Source organism: Cardiocondyla obscurior, linkage group LG02, assembly GCF_019399895.1.
Source record: "Cardiocondyla obscurior isolate alpha-2009 linkage group LG02, Cobs3.1, whole genome shotgun sequence".
In the NCBI taxonomy this organism is placed as follows: domain Eukaryota; kingdom Metazoa; phylum Arthropoda; class Insecta; order Hymenoptera; family Formicidae; genus Cardiocondyla; species Cardiocondyla obscurior.
In genome coordinates this window covers 7,708,404-7,727,500 of record NC_091865.1, presented here as the reverse complement: position 1 = coordinate 7,727,500, position 19,097 = coordinate 7,708,404, and the positions used below count along the sequence as shown (strand labels likewise).

General features: G+C 44.1%; 1 protein-coding gene across 1 annotated transcript in view; it reads left to right on the top strand.

The window, feature by feature from the left end:
- Nucleotides 1-9,036: 9,036 nt before the first annotated feature.
- Nucleotides 9,037-19,097, top strand: part of LOC139113189 (apoptosis-stimulating of p53 protein 1) — a 53,080-nt gene continuing 43,019 nt past the window's right edge. Inside the window, exons 1-2 of the mRNA XM_070674148.1 lie at nt 9,037-9,679; nt 12,533-12,588. Of these exons, the coding sequence (XP_070530249.1) occupies nt 12,556-12,588 (33 nt within the window). The 5' untranslated portion in view covers nt 9,037-9,679; nt 12,533-12,555. The remainder of the gene's footprint in view (nt 9,680-12,532; nt 12,589-19,097) is intronic.

Below are 19,097 nucleotides of genomic sequence, written 5' to 3'. Positions count from 1 at the left end.
GAACACGAGTCACGTGGTCCATTGCGAGCTCGAGATCAGACGATCCATGGAGCGCTGTGATTGGTCGGCGCGCTAGGGAAATTACACATCGACCAATCATAGCGCTTCACTAGACACAGGTACTAGATGATAAGCCGTGAGAGAACATACGTAGATGCCTCGACATATTCGTCTCGAAACCGATGCTCTCCGCGAGTTTTCTAACGACGACGATTTGAGAGCACAAAGTGACGATTGAGATCGGAATAACGAAAAAGTATGTTCCAGCGTAAAATCTGCTTGATTTTTCTGTTCTGGGGGAGAACGACCTCGAACTCGGCGAGCGCATAAAAATAAATATAAACAAATTAACTCGACGTTGAGCTCGGCGCTCTCCGAGAACACCGAGTGAGAAGGACACCGGCCAGTTGACGATCGGACCTATTGCCATCTCACTTTTTTACGCGTTTGTCTCTTTCTCTCTAATGGCCGAAATCTTCAACAATCAGTCTAGTTGCGGAGGCTCGGGCTCGGAGACGTGTTCTTAATCGTTCCGCAACTACGCGTATTTTCGATCGCGGATAGAATGTGTCGCATACAAATAAGTGTCGACATCGTCGAGTCGAGAACGGACAATCGTTTCCTGTACTCTTGTCGTTCCAATCATCGTTCTGTGCTTTGTTTTGGGCTCCGAAAAAGTGCTTTGGAACGCCAAGGTTATGTCGCAGGCGAAACGCACGAAGCGTTCGACGTGAATTGTGCCGTGTGTTCAACATTACCAACTCGCTTTACTCGCCACCTTCGTCAGTGACATTCAGTGGGTTCCGGCGACCGCCATTATCGGAGCGTGAGATCCGCACCTCGCCCGTCTTCTTCGTCGCGGCCGGGATTTTCATCCCGCTTCAAGCAAGGAAATTTTGAGGAACTCGAGAAAGATAAAGTGCGTGGGGAACATTTCGTATCGCGGCCCGTCTCGTTCGCTGCTTAACACAAACTTTCGGTATCGTTTATTCTACCGATGAGAATCGATCGAAAAATCAAAAGTGATACTTGGACTTCACTTGTACAATCGTAGCCAGCTTCTTGTGCTGAGATCAAGGCCGTCTCGAGTGAAGACCCAGCGATGGAAGTGAGCAACGCTACGGATATCGAGAGTGCAAATTTATACAACAAACAATCGTTCGTCGCGTTTCTTAATTTATATCGTAAAAAATCGTCGCGATAATCCACCGTCATTCTTTCGGTCGTTCGTCTGTCGCGTGATAGTGTTAGTGATTAGTGATTGTGATTATTAAAAAAAGCAGAGCATTGTAATACAGTGTCAAATAATTTGAAGTGCTACAATACGTCAGGATAATCCAGAGTACCGCCAGAGAAGGAAGGAAGGAAGGAAGGAAGGAAGGAAGGAAGGAAGGAAGGACGGAAGGACGGAAAATAACTTACCTTAACCTAACCGGAAGATACAAATGTAAGTAAACCGGCAATACGCCGTCAGTCATAGATCACTCAATTGTAATTATCATTAAGAAATTATTACAATCAACTAATGTCTCCGAATGTACTGACGCGCTCGAATTGGAATCGTTTCTTCTAGCCGATTAAAAAAAAAAAGCATTAAAATTGAGACACTAAGTTCCGAGGTCATTTCACGAAGTTAATTACAAAAGACAGACTATCTCATTATTTTAAGAGTTTCGATTCCGCTTTAACAATCTGCGTTCATTACGAAATAATTTCGTAGGGTATTAGTCTTATGATGCCCCGGCGTTATTAGGTCATTCACTGTAATTGCAATTATTGTCGCAAAATCGTTTCTCTTTTATAAATCTCGGAATGAATTTTTACGTGGAAAGCGCCGTATCGAAAGTAAAAATAAAAAGGACGAAAAAAAAAAGGGAATAAAGTAGTGGAAAGAGAGGTTGGTATTCACCGAACAACGTAAAACGTCTGAAAGATATTCCGTAAAACGGCAGCGCGACTGCTTTTTAAGACATCTAGTAAAATCCTTGAGGTATCTTTACGCAGTTTACATGCTTCGTTCGGTGCAAATTTTATAAAAATGCATTTTACAAGGTCTTTACCGTTGTTTATCGGCATCAGCGTTTTTTTTTTTTTTTTTTTTATTTCTAATCGTTCGTGCGGAGTAAATCGTTGAAATTGGATCTTGGAAAATCGGCTTTCACAAAGGCGAAAGTTAGAACGTGAGAAAAGTATTACGTGCCGCTCATAAAATTTAACTTCGCCGGAAGGTGTAGCTGAATCGCGCGAGAGAGGAAAAATGAAGAATATTTATTTGAATCGTATTGAAAGCATATCGCAGACGCGCGCTCAATCCTACGTCGCGTTACGAAAAATGTCGAGATTACATCACAGCACGTATTTACCTTCTTGTCTGCGCGTTCCAAATACGAGGACGTGCACAGACGGCGGCTTTGGGGCCTTCGTTAATGTAGGAACCGCGAGAGGCGAGATGGATCTTTGAGAATTACGTGAGAGCTGTTGTGTTTCGCTGTTTTAATTACGCGTCATCCTGGGAAGAATCCCAGAACACTTCCGACTATTCTCCGCCCGAAATTTCTCTCCCCTTCGCGTCAACCGAAAACACGGCCGCGTGATTTCCGGGGAGTCACGTAATCTACGTAATTAATCGTCATTAAAATTAACGCGACGGGTTAAAAAATAGTCTTTTATTTGCCGCAAATTTCACCGCTCTATTTATTTACGCTGCTCGCTTCCTCGCTTCGCAATAACGGTAAATACGTATAATCTTTCTTTTTTTTTTTTTTTTTCTGAGTACGTTAATAGTTGAGCTAATGGGTACATTTTAAGAGAAGGACAAATATTTGCTCTTCGAAGCGAAACTATTTAATTGGATCTACACACACGCACGCACACACCTACATACATATATACCGATTAAATTCTGTTGCAGCCCGAGTTGTTACATAAGAATTTAATTTTCTGAATTTATTCGTCAACCCAAGATAAAATACCGTACATATTTTTTACGATAAATAATTTACGGTGCCGATAAAAATTACGCGCGTGAAAAATGTCCGAGTCAACCGTGAACCTGAACGTAGGCTAATAGCTACCAAGTTCGCGAAATTTTCTTCTCGTTCACGGCCGGTGGCCTACAATTAACGCAACGTCGGTTTTGTGCCTCTCAATTAATCCCGGCAAAATTATCCGACACACTTACCGCAGGTAATTGCTTTATAAACCGTCTTTCGCGAGCAGGTGGAACGTTAAGTGACTTTTCAGAATTGCGTTTGGAGTGGAAAATCTCTTTCGAATTGAGGCTTATCTGCTTAGGAGATCTTTGATTGAGAAAGCGCCACGTATCTTTCTACGTTAGTCGTATCTAGACGCGTCCCTGTGTTGCAGCGAGAGATGGTACTCGAGTTAATAGCTAGTCTTTTTCTCTTTCTATTGTGATAGCTACAAGTTGATTGTTTCGTTGTATCGTAAAGTCTCTTTCCCCCGCCGCTACCGCATTGTCTCTCTCGATTGCGCGAACGCCCGAGGGATGTATTTGCCGTGTAGGTACACGGGGTAACACGGCCCGTAACATGCACAATGTCTTCGCCGACGGATTCCGCGCCTCGTTTCACCGCGGGACGTCTGTCGAGAAAGCCGGGGGAATCACTTGAGCGGAACATGTCTCGCAAAGAATCGTCTGATGCCGGTAAACAACCGAGCTAACTGCTAATTCGATTTGCCGGCCAGCCCCGCGCTTCTTCCCCCCCTGGTCCCCCGACTGTCAGATCCAATTAGCGTGGAGTTACGAGGCTTCGCGGGAGCAATCGGCTGGTCTCTACAATTAAATTTCACACGCCGCTATGTCAATCATCGTTTTGGATTCGCGCCGAGAAATGGGGAAGACGGCTCTTCCGATTCTACCGCGGCAAGGGAACAATGCTCGTAAATCCCCGAGATAGCTCCTAACGTCTGCGAGATGCTGCGAGAGCGTCGTAAAGACGCCGTAATCCCTTGAACGGAAACCCTCCCCCTCCCAGACTTTTCTAACGGCACGCAAAGAGCCTTTCCGTCCTGTCGAAGTCGTAAAGAATCGATTTAAGTTCAGGGAGAAAGAGGAAAAAATACGGTGCACTACTTATTTTTCAAATTCGTATCGGGCCCTTCGAGCGATCCTTCTATAGAAATTGCGACGCCACTCGTAATTTTCCGCACGAAAATGTTACGCAACGACGATTGAATGGCTCGTGTCGAAGTGGATCGATAGCAAAATGACAGGTGATAGATAACTATCACAAATATTGGTTTGCTTACGTTGCTGACAATACGATGCGTTTGTCACCGGTAGAAGTTCAATAGCCATTACATCATTGCACCGATACATTTTTTTCGATTCTGTAAATTGTCGCAGAAGGCACGATGCATAAGAATAAGAAAATATTACGGAATAATCATGCTCTGTGACGTAAATAACGATTGCATCATTTTTTTTTGTTTTTTTTTTTTATTTTTTAATAAGGTGGTGGGAAGGTTTGATAGTTACCGTTTCGATATTAACGCAATTCAACGTTTTGTAATTAATTAATTAAGGAACACAGCCTACGTGGATTTCGCGGCGGTATTGCGCGGTACAAGCAAACTCGATTAATATTTGTGGCGGCTGAATTTCGAATTAAAATCGCGACAAGGCAAACATTGGTTTATAATTAACTGAGAAGTGAATTAATTTATTTTCTATTAATAATTATTACGATGCGATATCGGAGAGCCCTCTATTTCGCAGACGCACGTCGCTTAGCTCCCTTAAATTCAATCGCCGATATATCCGAGACGATTCGACCACGACTTTCGCTGCATCCGGCGTGCATGCAAATCGTACGTAACGTCATAACGTGTGTACTTATTTCCACGTGAGTTCAGCATCTAGCAGCTGGCCGTGTGCAGATTGAAGTAACACGGGAATAACATAAAAGGCAACATAGCTGCACTTGTTCTCGAGAACTCCGGGCCCTCTAATTTAAAATAACGAGACACAGAAATCTATTGCCGCAGCCCTCGCGTGTCGAGCGTCGCCCGCGCGTTTCAGAAGTGCATCCTGGCGTGAAAATTTTCCCACGGAAACGAGGAAACGCGACGCGATAGGGCAAAGACACTTCGAAGCCGCATAACGGGCATCCTATTAACCCTTTGTGCGTCACATTTTCTTTCGCCTGGCGTATATATTTTATTTTGTTTTTTTTTTTTTTCCTTTTTTTTTTATACAATCCCGCGATCTCGCATTTCTTGAGTCGCTAATTACAAATCAGACCTGTCGGATTTTAAAAGTTTAAAATAGCAAGCAAAAAATTACAAAACCATATACTGGTATTCATTAAAGTGTAAACAACGCGTCGTGAAAAATGCTTGAGAAAGAAATGTCCGGTATACTGGACGGCGTTATACAAAGGGTTGAGAGAGCGGTACTTTCCCTTTTATAGCAAATGCTGTACCGTTCGGCGAGGCAAAATCGTGTCGCGTCTATGGTTAGTGTGCGGTAAAACCCATTTGCGTTCAAGCCTCATTATCGTGCATTGTTATTTGCCATAGTTGACCGGGTGCATTCGAGACGTTCGAAGCGAGAAAGGAAGAGAAAGAGAAAGAGAGTTAAATAGAAATAAAGGTGGCGTATTCAATTTGTGAGAGAAAAGAAGATTTCAAAACTGACAAAATTTCCCTTGCCCTTGAAATTTATTCTACAGCTCGTGATACATAGATACATGCCATTATTTCTACGGAAACTTCGAGTGTACTTGTCGAGCTTTCTCTTCGGAGTAACAACGGGAGCATTTCCTTTGCAGACGTGTTTCGCTCTTACGGCCGATTGTTTGAAGATTTCACTCGAAAATCACCGTGCATCCGTCAAGATAGTTGACGTCGACAATCCCCTTGTTCGAGAAATGTTCGCAAGCAGCTTGCTTAGTTGTCGGTCTCGTAATAAGAGAGTCTCGCGAGCCGGAGTTTTCACGTTTGCAATTTATCGCGCTGTGTTACATTTGAATTAAAATAAAAGGCGTAATGAATCGTTGAGAAAAAGACCCCGATCGGGACTCAGCTCCTTGTTAAACCTCGGCTAATATCGCGTCAATAACAACCGTGAGCACTTAAACTTGTGCCAGTCCAACGAACCCGTTCCCGCTCGCGGAAGTGTTGATCGAGCGGCCCCGAAGAGGGTCGGCGCGAGCGGATTTCAGAGTCGAATCTACAAAAGTACGGCGCGAACTCGCGAAGAGAGGCCGAGAAGAAGAAGTTACGGCGCGTCGGGCCGTAAAACTCAAGATCGATCGCCGCGAGAAGTGTGCCGTCGTTCTGCCGTCGATCTAACGGCAAGCGTTACCTCGCGACTTCTTAAACGAGCTACATCTCGCTGTCGCTTAGCCGTTTGCGCGTTTTACTCGTAATTCTCCAAGCGGAAACGCGTACAACGAGAAGGAGGTCTCTTTGAATATTTTCAAGCTTTCCCTTCTTCGTTTATTAATAAATATTACTGCTTTTAAGAAAATCTTTAATTCTGTGCCCAACGAACCATGTGCGTAATTCGTGCCGTATTGTTTTCAAGACTTTATCTTAAACGTAATTTTCTCTATTCCGGGTTTATGTCGTTTCGATCTTATCTCTTTTGACCGATATCAAGATGCTGAAGAATGCAAATAAAGCGATACGAGATTTATTACGTCTGTAACTTTTTCCTTTCTTCCGTATTCAGTCTCATTATGCAAAGTCTTTGCCACAACCGCGGTTAAGTCTTTTTTGTTCATACCGATCTAAATATCGTTTACTTTTTTTGTTTTACGCCGAGCTTGTTTCGAAATAATAAAATCGATTTACCTATCTGTCTCTCGCTTTCTCTCTCTCTCTCTTTCCTATTTTATTTGCCCTTTCCATTGGATTTGTAAAATTAATTCGACCACGGTGAAGAATATGCGGACGTGATAATTGGCAAGTGACCAATACCGGAAAATTAATGTTTATTCGTTAAATAACACTCACACCCGTCACCCTTTTTCGTTGTGTTTCCGGGCGCACGGTTATTCTGCGATATAAATTTAATTAATAATCAACGGGATTTTTCTCAATATCATTAGCAATTACGTATTCAGATATTGAGCACGATAGTACACATCCGACCTAGTTCGCGCGTACCTCTCTCTTATCCGTTATTTCGCAGAAGCGCAGGCGATTGCTTTTGATACATTATTTTGTAGAGCACATACATATATTTTTAACGCCGTTACATCGCGCATTCCGTTTACAAAATCATTCGCACGGCAGCCGACCGGTTAAAAGTTAAACAACCGGTGCAGCGGGTGAAACATTATCGCCCGGAAAGGACGTGATAAATGATTTCTTCCAGCCCCTGTCTTTTCTTTCTCGCCCTCCTTTTTTTTTCTCTCTCTCTCTCTCTCTTTTTTATTGTGCTCACTTTCACACAACCTGTCCCATTCATCCCCCCATTTTTCCTCGGCGCACACATCGTCGGATTAAATACCAAGCGTATTTAAAAGATAGGCGGGCGACGGCCCATTGTGTGTGTACGCGTATGTACGTGTACGTGTGCGCGCCGGAAAGAAGAACACCCACGTCGATCTGATATCGACGTCTCGGAAGATCTAAAAAGTAAAAGAGAAAATCGCATGTCCTTGGGGAGGCTCCTCCGAGATTTCCCGATGATTTTCAGCGAAAATCGGTGATAAACGGGCGTCGAGTTCGACACGATTCTCCGCCGCAATTCGGTCGTTTCTCCAAACACTCGCCGTCTCTTTCTCTCTCTCTTACCGCTTCTCGCGCGTCGTCCCGTGCCTCGCTCTCGCTTCTCCTCTCCCTCTGCCCCCACCGCATACTTCGAGCAGGTAACGTGCCAACGCAATGGCGCCTCCCTGGCTGCACCTGGAACCGACCGTTCGCCAGGTTCAGGCCGCGCGACGATTGGCCGGCCGGCGTCAAGACGCACGCCGGTTGGCCATTGTCGCGGCTCCGCCGGCACGTAGGTTTAATCTCATTTTACCGTAGGCGCGCTGGCGTTCAGTTTAAGTTACCTCGGCCGGTCGGTCGGTCGGTCGTCCGGTCGGTCGCGTCGAGTCAGTCCGTCCGCTCGCGTTACAAGTTGAAACCGGATCGTAACGTCGGCTTCTGTCTCCTCGGGGGCTTCGAAACTGTTCCCTCGTCGCCGTCGTCGCCGACGTCGTCGTCGTCGTCGTCATCGTCACCGTCGTCCTCGTCGTCGTAGTCGTTTGTAAGTTTCGTCGTGTCGTAGGAGCGTGCGCGCGCGCGCGCGCGTGACAATTCCGAACCGACACCGGCCGGGCGTCGTGCGCGAACGCGACAAGCGAAGTGGAGAGAAAGAGAGGAGAGAAAACGCGTCCGCCAGCGGTGACACGATCTCGCGTTTGTGCGTTCCTCGCGCGCGCAGCCGTACGCTCGCGGGCGTCTCGCGTGCATCACACATACGCCGGAGTCAGGAGCGAGCGAGCGAGCGAGCGAGCAAGACGGAGAGAGAGGAAGAAGGAGAAAAGGAGGCGCGCTCGCGCGCGTAACGGCTTCGTTTCTTCTTTACTCTGTCCCGCTCTCGCAGCCGCGCCGAATCGCCGAGCATCGCGATTGGTCGACGCGTGGTATTTTTGAAAAGTCGTACGTTTCTCCCCTTTCCTCCCCCCCCCCAACGTCTCTCGTTGCCTCTCTACCGCGTTGCTCGTGCCGTTCTCTTTCGTTCTCGTCGACTACATCTCTCCCCTCGTCCGTTACAACGTCGGAACGACGAGGAAAATTCGCGGTAGCCGTGCGGGACAATTTTGAGAAAGCCGTTGTTTCTCCTCCCCCACTTTCACGTCGGCTGAAGTTGCCGCGAGCGCAACTTGGTGATCGCCACCGCAAGAGGCGCGTCCCTCGTACACGCGAATGCACGCGCGAGCCCAGCGGAAAGTTCGAATTCGTCGGTGACAGGTAGAGACAATCACCGTGGCGCGGGGGGAGGGTCGCGGCCAGTAGTAAGAGAGAGAGAGAGAGGGAGAGAGAAGCCACGGCAGTGGCCGTGGGTCCGTCTTTGTTTAACTCGCGCGGCAATTTCGGCGGAAATCTCCAGCTCTCGCTCGGCCGTTCGTTCCGAAAGCGAGTTCGCGATCGCGCGAGTAAACCTTCATCCGCGAGGCGGAGAATGCCGAGGCTCGCCGAAACCTCGACGACGGCTCGGCACGACGGATTCCCGGCGCGAGTGAAGCGAGCCTGGCTCGTCGGTGCGGTGTACCTTACCGATCGCTTCGTGTGTGATCTGTCCAGGGAACGGAGGAGAGAGAGGTGATCGCCAGGATCGACGAGTTTCGCGGCTCCCGTGTGCCGATCGCGTGACCGCGGTGCAAAAGTGTCCCAGTGCGGTGAAAAGTGTAAATCGACAGGAATTCCAGCTCGCGTACGCTGCGAGCCTGTATAGTACCGCGCTTGTATGTGTGTGCGTGCTCGGTGCGAGGTTAGGATCGTGCCGCTGCTAGAGAAAGGAAGAAAGAGCGCGGAGCGAACGACATTCCCTCCCGGGAGGGGAGGGAGAGGATCGGCGTTGCGGATCGCGCGCGACCGAGGAAAACGGAATATTGAATCGACGTCGCCAGCCAGAGGGGGGTGGCAGTCCTCGATCGAGATCTGGATTACGCGGGCGCGTCGAGGATCGCCAAGATTTTGCCAATTCGTAAAAAAGGTGAGCGTCCCCTGCTTGTAAACAGAGAAATCGAGAGTGCGCTCGATAAACGTGCGATCGCTTCCTCTTCGATTTTTAATCCTCGAACGGAACTCTGAGCCACACAGTAGCCCAGGACAATTTTCAATAATTATAAATATTAAAAACCTCGTTTATTTTTTCCAACATTTTTTTCTAAAGTGTTCGGCGTGTCGATTAAAAAAAAAAAAAAAGCAAAGTGCTTTAACATTTTTGATACAATAGGTCCCGAGACACAAGCAAAAAGAAATAGAGTGGCCGAAATTGTGTTCCACTTGAGGGTTAAAATCGAATTTAAGTGGAGAACGTTGGGTACGTGCGAGGTGGATCAACCACCTCGCAGGCCGGTTGTTTCCACTCGCTGCGGCCAACGTTTCTTCACTCACACCGGTGTTTTTCGCGTCTCGAATCCGTGATCGATCAAACATCCCCGTTGTCGGCTGCGTTTCGAATAAATTCGCTCCGCACGAGATTCGTCGGGATCCATGCTCGAATAACCGGTGCTTCTCTCGACGAGTTCGCAAATTTGCACGTTGCGTCTCACTCGGGTAAACAAACTACCGATAACTCGCAAATATAACCGTTTACTTCCGCACCGTGAGCACTTATTCTACAGAACGTCAGCATTAACCCGCAAATGGAACACTGGGTCACTGTAACTCAGTTACGATCTTTAAACTTCCTTTACTTTCAAATATCTTCAAGATATTATTTTCCCTTGATATCGGTACTCAAAAAATAATTGCAAATTTATGTAATAAATTCCGAGATATAAAAAAATTTAGCAGCTAGGATAGTGTTCGTTCAAGGATTAATACGATTTTTTTTTTTAGAATTTTTAGTGACGTTTCGAATTCTGTTTGTTTTCACTGTTTCTTACGTTATCGAACTCGGGAAATACAAAGAGCGGGCGTTCGGAAAGCCTTGACGGCGCTCGATTTCTCTTTTCAGTATTTCGATAACGTCTCGTGGGGACCTAATCTCGAGCGAGGTACGCAGCAGCCGTGAAATCTCATTGAACGCGTCGCGGTAGCTACACTTCGGCGTTGTTGGCGCCGATTCAGACTGATTTCACTGTCGACGCATTGCTCGCGATCTCTGACTAGTGTGCTTTCGCGAGAAAGCGGCGAAAACCGTGAATCTTAGTTTCAAATATAATTGATTCAACAATTTTTATCCCTATAATTATTGAGTTCACTGTATTTGTGAAATATCATAAAATTCTAATTACGTTAAGTTTTTCTGTCGGTGCGTATAATCGAGACATAAGACGGCACGGCAATGAAGTTGAAGAAAGTAGCTACACAACATTAAGTGAAATCGGACCCACATGCATTTCTAACCGCATTGCCAGTAAAAAAATTAATCAATTATACTAAGTAGAAAAACATGATAATTAGACGTTGGATCTTTTTACGACTGCGTATTTATTATAGAAGGCTAAAAGAAAAATTAAATTAAAATAAAAGTTTGTTTTATTAATTTTTTTTATGCATTGGAAGAAGCGTATTTAATTATATATTAAATATAAATTTTCGCGTAAAAAGTTCAATATTTGAAACTAATAATAATTACGTAGTTTGATAGGTAGCGAGAAAAATTTTTTTGTTAATAAAATATATTTTATTCATTCGCGTTATATCTGTTATTCGTTACGGCACAATGGTTCTTTTCACAAAAAAACCAGGTTTAGATTAACTAGAAGATATGATTGTTACAATTTATTACCGAGTCCTCGTGTGAAGTTCTTGTAACTATATTATAGTTATCTCGCTGTTTCACCACTATTTAACAGTTTACATAGCTAACGAAGTAACGGTAACGATCCAACTGTATCAACATAATTCGAACAGTTTCTGTCGTCGTGCACTGTAGTTGTGCAGTGACAAATATTAAGTTATTTCGCTAGTATTCTGATAATCTGTAGTGCTCTCGTATACGTGATTTTATAAAATTAATCACGTGAAATTCTTTTATTATATCTTGCCAAAAGTATTGGCCTTTCTTTAATCGATCGAAGTTGAAATCAATTTCTCTCACGTTTCAAATATACGTATAATGAAAAAGGACCTATATCGATTAAACAAAAAATATCTCTGCCTTTGGTAATAATTATTACAATTATAATTTAGAAGGAATATTTTCGTTTGTAATCTGCAAATAATTTAGTATACAGTCGTTGTTGCATTAACTTAATGAGCCACATTTGTTATTCTCGTTTCAACGGTAAATTCTCTGACATTTTCTTTCCTTATGCGTATTTTCGGTGCCGTCTTTTTACATATTTTATTTAATTTTCCTCCCGAGAGCTTTGAGGAAGCTTCATCCACCTCCGAATCTAGTGGACTTATTTCATTTTATATACAAGAAAAAAAAAGAAATAAACAAAGCGCGCGGCTTGAAAAAGTGCCGGATCTACCGTTGTTCATCGTCGACGACAATTCTCCGTTTACCGAATTCATTTGTCTTTTTTAGCTAGTATTTACATCCGAAAGACGCTGCACGAAACGGAATTTTTTCGCTTTAACGATCGCTGCTCTGGGTAACTTTGCTAGTAAAAACCTGACAGAAAAACGTTCGCGTCTGCGATGGTTTCACCATTTTAATCTCCGATTAGCGTTTATTATCGACCGTACATTATTCGGTGATTTTCATGATTAATCGTCAGCTCAAGTTTCGCTTTGAAAATGTCTGTGAGAAGGGTTCTTACGATATTTCATATTATTAATAATAAACAGTTAATTGAAAATATCGCAAGATTTGAATAATTTAATTTGATACCTCAATGCGTATGAAATATCTATCTTATACTGATAAGTGCGTTACATTTTTCAGGAGGACACACGGACAGGGATGGCATGAGGGAGGGCTCCGGCAACGTTGCCGACGTGGTAAGTGAATTTAATACACCTTTCCGTAGAGATTTACTTCAGTTTACTTTATTTTTAACCCCGACGAGCACGCGCAAATCTCTCCGAGCCCCCGCGTCGCGCAAATCCCTCCGAGCCCCGCGTCGCGCCTTCGCGTATCTCGGCACGTCGGCGGCCGGAAACGAAATTCTTTTAAGATGGTTATCGCCGTTATCTTTCGGCATCTCGTGCCAAAGTGACCGCGTTGGAGACAGCCGCGCGGAGTATTTTCGAAAGCCTTCGGGCTGTCGGCGCCAAGAAGTGGGCTACCGGGTTAATACTCGGCGGAGAGACGATAGAGGAACAGAGAAAGAGAAGGAAACGGTGAAATGCGAGTAATATGAGGAGAATCAGGAAAAAGGAGAAATTTAATATCCCGCATTACCGGTATAATTGATCCGTAACGAAATATATCGCGTCCCGACCACGTACGGAATTTCTTGCGGCGTTTATGTTTCCCTCGACAGAAACGACATAGTAAGCCGAGAGCCCGGAAGGGACAGAAATGTGCGGCGTACGGTACGAGTTTGACCCACCGACTCGCTAAAGGGACAAAAGCGCGGATGTACCGCACATATACAGTATATGTACAATATAACACCGTAGTCCAGACAGTTGTAAAACCACTGCCATAACTCGGCGAAAGAACCGAAAAATTTTATTTCGATACTTCTTTCTCTCGTTTAAGGTAATTTAACCTTTCGACTCTCCTCCTCTCTTCCTCCTTCTCTCGGGATATTTTTTTTTTGCCCGTGAACTTAAACAAAATGGGATCATTAATTAAAATACGCGGGAATGCGAATACTAATTAAACAATGCCTCATTCGCGCGTTATCCTTCGATGCATTAATTTCTCCCCCGTGCACATTAAAATTCCACAGTGAGCTCCGCTTCATTAGAAGTTATCGAGCTTTTTGATTTTAATAAATTGCAGAAAGTTTCTATTATTAAACTTCCACGCTCCGTCGCCTTTGATAAATTTCCGCTCCAACTTGGCATTGTGCGCCAAATCGCGCGTCATGAGAGGGAAAATATGTTTCAGGTAGCAGAAAAATCTCGTGCGATATCTTATTATTAGAGTCTCGACGTTTTCAGAAACTAACACTCACGCTCGCCGAAAAACAGATTCGAGTTTCGGATACTTTAAAGGTGAATCCCGATCTATTTGTCAGCGGTGGGAACACTTTGGCTGTTTTTCCGTTAAACTTGCCAGTAGCATCGTGCATTTTATTTAACGCGCTTCAACTGCGGTTTAATGAGGTATTAATCGCCGACCGAAACATTTGTAGACTAATTACGGAATATTCCGATGGGATATCGGTTGGTAATTCGCGCTAATAAAACACGACGCCATTCTATTAATATGCCAGGTGATGCCCCGCGGTTTCCAGAACAAGGTTTATTTTTAACAGAACGTAATTAATTTTCTCACTGTACGGTGATAAGCGCACAACATTTGCGAGTGTCTAAACGTCGGGAACTCGGTTATCGCCGAATGCCCGATTAACAACCGTTTTAATAGCGATCGTATGGGCAATCCCTTGCAAGAATAATCGCGAAAGTAATCAATTATCATCGGTGTAACTTGATCGTGTTGAGTTTTGCGCCGGCGAGGGAACACGACGGCATTCTCAGGGAGAGTGACGGGTGACAGCGGTCGTTGCTCGTTCCTCGTTACACGCTGTTCATTATGCAATACGCGACAGAATTAGATCTCGTTATCGCCCCGTACGATTTTACGGCGTCGAGTCGGCCACGTGTCGCAATAGACGCAAATGTAATCGATATTAATCGACACGTATCAACGGCGCAATCCGACCTACGTCTGCCCGCTACTCGAACCGATTGCAATTAACGGCACGGTATTAATTAGCAGATTTATCTGCTCCCCATGTACACACGAATACAACGTGTCGTCGCCATAAATTGTACGTATCTCGCGTCCCATTTGTTTCGTAAGCGCGCTTAACCGAGATTCGGTTACGTTTCGTTCGAACGCCGGCACAAACCGTATTATTATTCCATGTCGTTTGTGTGAAAGCTGCAAAAAAATATGTCACTCGTTTTCGAAGGCAGAATCATTGGATCATATGCGGAACGTGATGTACAATATTTTCTTTAAAGCTCTGCATACGTTTATTTTTAATTTTATCGCAACGGCGGATCGCGTACCTATAAATGCTTTCTCCAAGGAATTTTTGTTTTGCCGCACGTCACCGCGTGTATCTTTCATTTTGCTTGAGAAGCGGAAATTATTATCGAGCTAGCAGTTTTATCTCCCGACCCAAAAATCGATCCTGAAACGTCTTTGTTTTTTATTAAAGGTGTGTATACGCTCGGCTAACGAACACTGCGTCCGCGAATATTTGTCGATGGTGTTATTCTTGTAGTGATTGATTTGTTTGTAAATGTTCGGGTCTTCGTTGTTCGTTCGCTAAGTGTGTGCACAGCTTAGCGCGATTTCACTTGCGTCGCACGGTTTCAAATCAAATATGAAAAATTCTCGAAGAGCATTCGATACATTCTTTGATCACATATCTGCGACGTACCATACGAGGCGGGGCGGCCTCGCTTTAGCGATAAGATCTGCTGTACCTGGCATATCTATCTAACTTTTCCCGACACTTTCGAGTTTCGCGTCGCGTGCACGTCCGAGCGAGATGGAGAAGCGGGACATATTATCCCCGTTCCATATTTAGTTGCGGCGACGTGAGAGTGCACCGAAATGTTGGATGCAGATATCCGAACGCAGCTACCGGCGGCATCTTCATAGTTACGCAGTCAAAGGGTGTACCTGGCATAACTACCGCTTTGCCTTGAGGCATTAGACGCGTCTAGCTGTGGGGTTAACCGCTGGAGAATTTCGCTGTACAAGATTGGGTTTATTAGTAGAAATCAGCAAATAACATTCTGTATATTACTTAATTGCTGCACGGCATTCCGCATAACTTTCAAAAGGTAGCTACGGAAAGATTTATTTCCCGCTGGCGTAAAAAATTCATCGCCACTCCGTGGCGCAGATTTAGCGAATCTCTGTACGCTCGTACAAAATTGACCTCGTGTTTTTACGTATAATACCGCGTGGGTTACCACATCGCAGATATTGCTCGGAATCAAACGTAATGGAGGTCTAGGACCCTGATTACCGTCCTGGGAAAAAAAAGAAAAAAAATGTCGCGGAATCGCGATGATCGCGCGTGGGATCGTCAACGGTCGTTACGGCATCTACAAGATAAGCAAATACGTTTTTAATGGCATACGTCATCGGTCGGCTCGCGCTCTCTTTCTCCTTCTCCTCTCTCGACGCGGAGATGGCGGAGGCGGATCCGTGCAAACGGCCCCCCGCACGACTTTCCTTTCCGATCCCTTCTTCCACGTGGCCGTGCCCGCTCGAGAGTGCGTTGATGAGAAACCGCGAATGTTCAGGAACTGAATAACCGCCCGACACTGCCTATATTTGACGCTGCTCCTTAATTAAGAAAAGCAATTACTTCGGCGAATGTGTCGGCGCATATAGAGCTCACTCGTGTTATAATCCTCCTCGTGAGAACAACGGGCGTAGAGGGCTAAACCGCTGACCAAACGTGCATGCACTGTAATCCCACAATGCGCGGGTGTTAAAGTCGTATTACTGCGTGTGGATATTAAGATGACGCGGGTGATGGTGGGCAAGGGACGAGAATGAGATTCGCAAAGGACAACAAAACAAGTTACCATAAGATTATTAACTTTCTCGAATATTTTGCTAATTATAATATTTTCAAGTAATTTTGTTATTTGATACGTTTATCCGAAAACGTTAAAAATTACCAAGAACTCGGCAACAAAAAATTAACGATTATTGAAACGGAAGTTATTATTTTCCTAAAATAATACCATAATATCCCTGACCAAACTATTAGCGTCCACTGCTTAAACAGGTATTATTGCGATGTTATTTACGGTAAATAATAGGCTGAGCCCGATAATTCCAGTTAATGCCTCAGAATTCGCTGGCGATTTACTCTTCCGACAGCGAGTTTCAAGTTATTTGAACGTTCCACGAGTGCAATTTTGACCCATGTTCGACCATGATGAAATGTACCCATTAGCACGTTGGAAATGGACGTTGCAGTTGCAGTCGGAAGAGGTATAAACTGCCTTTTATCGCAATTACGATAGGCTATTCGAGGGATGCAAAAACTTTAACTGCATTTGCTTAATCCATTAACGACCGAAGTCTTACCTTTAGGATTAAAATTTATTGCGCATAAAAGATAATTTTTTTTTCATCAATAATTTTTTCCTCATATTTTCCGATAATCAATTATCAAGCATTAAATTATTAACCACTTGACGATCTCGAGATTAATATGAAGTATATCTAAACGTTATGATTTCGAATTTTTCAATTTAATTAAAGATTAGCGAATGCCGATGAAACCGCGACAAAGTAAGAAATTATAATAAAGTGTTATATTTTATTTAATTGTCAATCAGTCAAATGAAGAAAATGATGAACTTTGAAGTCATCAATCGCTGATTAATTAATTATAGTTTATCTTTTTATTTGGAAGTTACATTTTTATTAAGTACTTTATAAAAAAAAAATACAAGTTTTTTTTTTTTTAAATTGACGCAGGGTCCCGTGATACGATAAGCTCAAAGTAATCGATAGATAATTTGAATGAATAAATAAGTATGAAGAACGTGATGATGAATTTTAATGACATTTGCTTTCGCGCCGGTAGTGTTTCTTGTTACTTGACGTAGGCTTATGGTGTTATAGCAGCGGCGTTCTATCGAGGTAGATATATCCGCTCCGTAGACTGGAGTTTCATAATGCATACAAATACCTATATGCGAGCTATCGTTTATTGATAGGCGGACATGCGAATCTGAACGTCACGCGAGTATCGCTCTTGCATTTGCGACGGTATGTGCTAAACGTCAGCCGCTAAATACCAAAGCCGTGCACGCCTACTGCAACTCGCAATCGGTCACCGACAGCGACGAGCTGCTGATTCGATCGTATGCTAATTTCATTGCCGAACACGTCCGCAGCGTTCTTCGATGGCATTAACTCTTTGACACTTTGACCGTTACATACGCGACTCGGATCGACGATGGAAGTGCAAAGTAACACGATCGAGGGGAACAAACGATTTTACATGAACAAATTGAAAATGTCGAACACAATTTTTTTTTTTTTTTTTTTTAATATTAAAGAGAAAACGAACGGTGCTTGCTTTCGAATCCGCTTTTAAAAAATCTGATATTAAAAATGAAGCAGCTTTTAATTCTAACGTGAAATAAATGGTCTGAGTTTATTCATGAAATGTTGACCGTTTCTGTAAAAGATACCCATTGAAAATTAACTCGTTCAGGTTTTATTATTTAACTAATGATAAACAACTGCGAAAGATCGTGTTTTAATTAGCTAACGTGATGTAACTAACGTTTCGGGTAACTGATCTGTGTTAACGGATTGTATCAAATAGTACTCCCTTCCATTTGACACCAAAGTCATCGTAGCATCGCTCTCTGCACTGCCTTTGCCCGTGTCGGCTCTTGCTTGTGCCGCTTTGATGAGCACGCATTCCCCATCGGGTAGATTTCAAAGTAGTGACGTTTACGACACACTACGCGATACAATGTAACGAGGCCGAAGAAGCGGAAGAACCGCAAGAGAGGCCTAAGTGCAAATACCTGTTTCCGGAAGCGGCTAGCTTCCTGCTCTTCGCGAGTAATTCGCGATCGGTGTATCGATCGCATATATTCTACTGCTAAACGTAGCTCCACTTTCAAATTAACGTATTAAACGTATTAAATTTTGTATATCGCGGATTTTCGCTTACTTTAATTTTATCTTAAAACATAAATCGCTTGGAGTTTTCTCTTTTTTTTTACTCTTTTTTTTTTTTTCCTCTTTTTTTTTATACCTCTTGAATCGTCCGATATCACTCGTCGTGCCGACATTCGACAGATACGCGACGCCCACAATGACGCATTTGCAGTTGTACCTATCCGTCGCCTTTTCCCGCGAACGACGGGAGATAAAAGTCCACCGGAGATGTATATTCCCACGAAGGGATCGAAGGGATACGGCAGCACGAGAAAGGGGATCGGAAGCGGTAGGCGGGGGTCGGGAAAGGAGGAAAATCGGGCAAAGCGAGAACGGGAAGTAAAGAGAGCGACGCGTTCCTCTCTCGGGCTCCTCGTGGAAGCCAGAAACTCTTGCCTTCTTTACCGCTTTCAGCGCAAGTTGTACACTTCTTCCAAAGTCTTACTACTCGCAAAATGATCTATTTCCTCCCATCTCTTTCTCTCGAAGCTGTCTTCGGCTGATAAGACAGTGTTGTGCCAACAGTCAAAGCTACGTGTTCGTTTTTCAGTTTCATTTTATTACGAGATACCGGCTCATCGTCTTTGAAACGCGCGCGAAATAATAACTATTAGTAATAGCGATTTTATTTTTAATACATCCACGTGAAGAGAAAGAGGGATTTCTC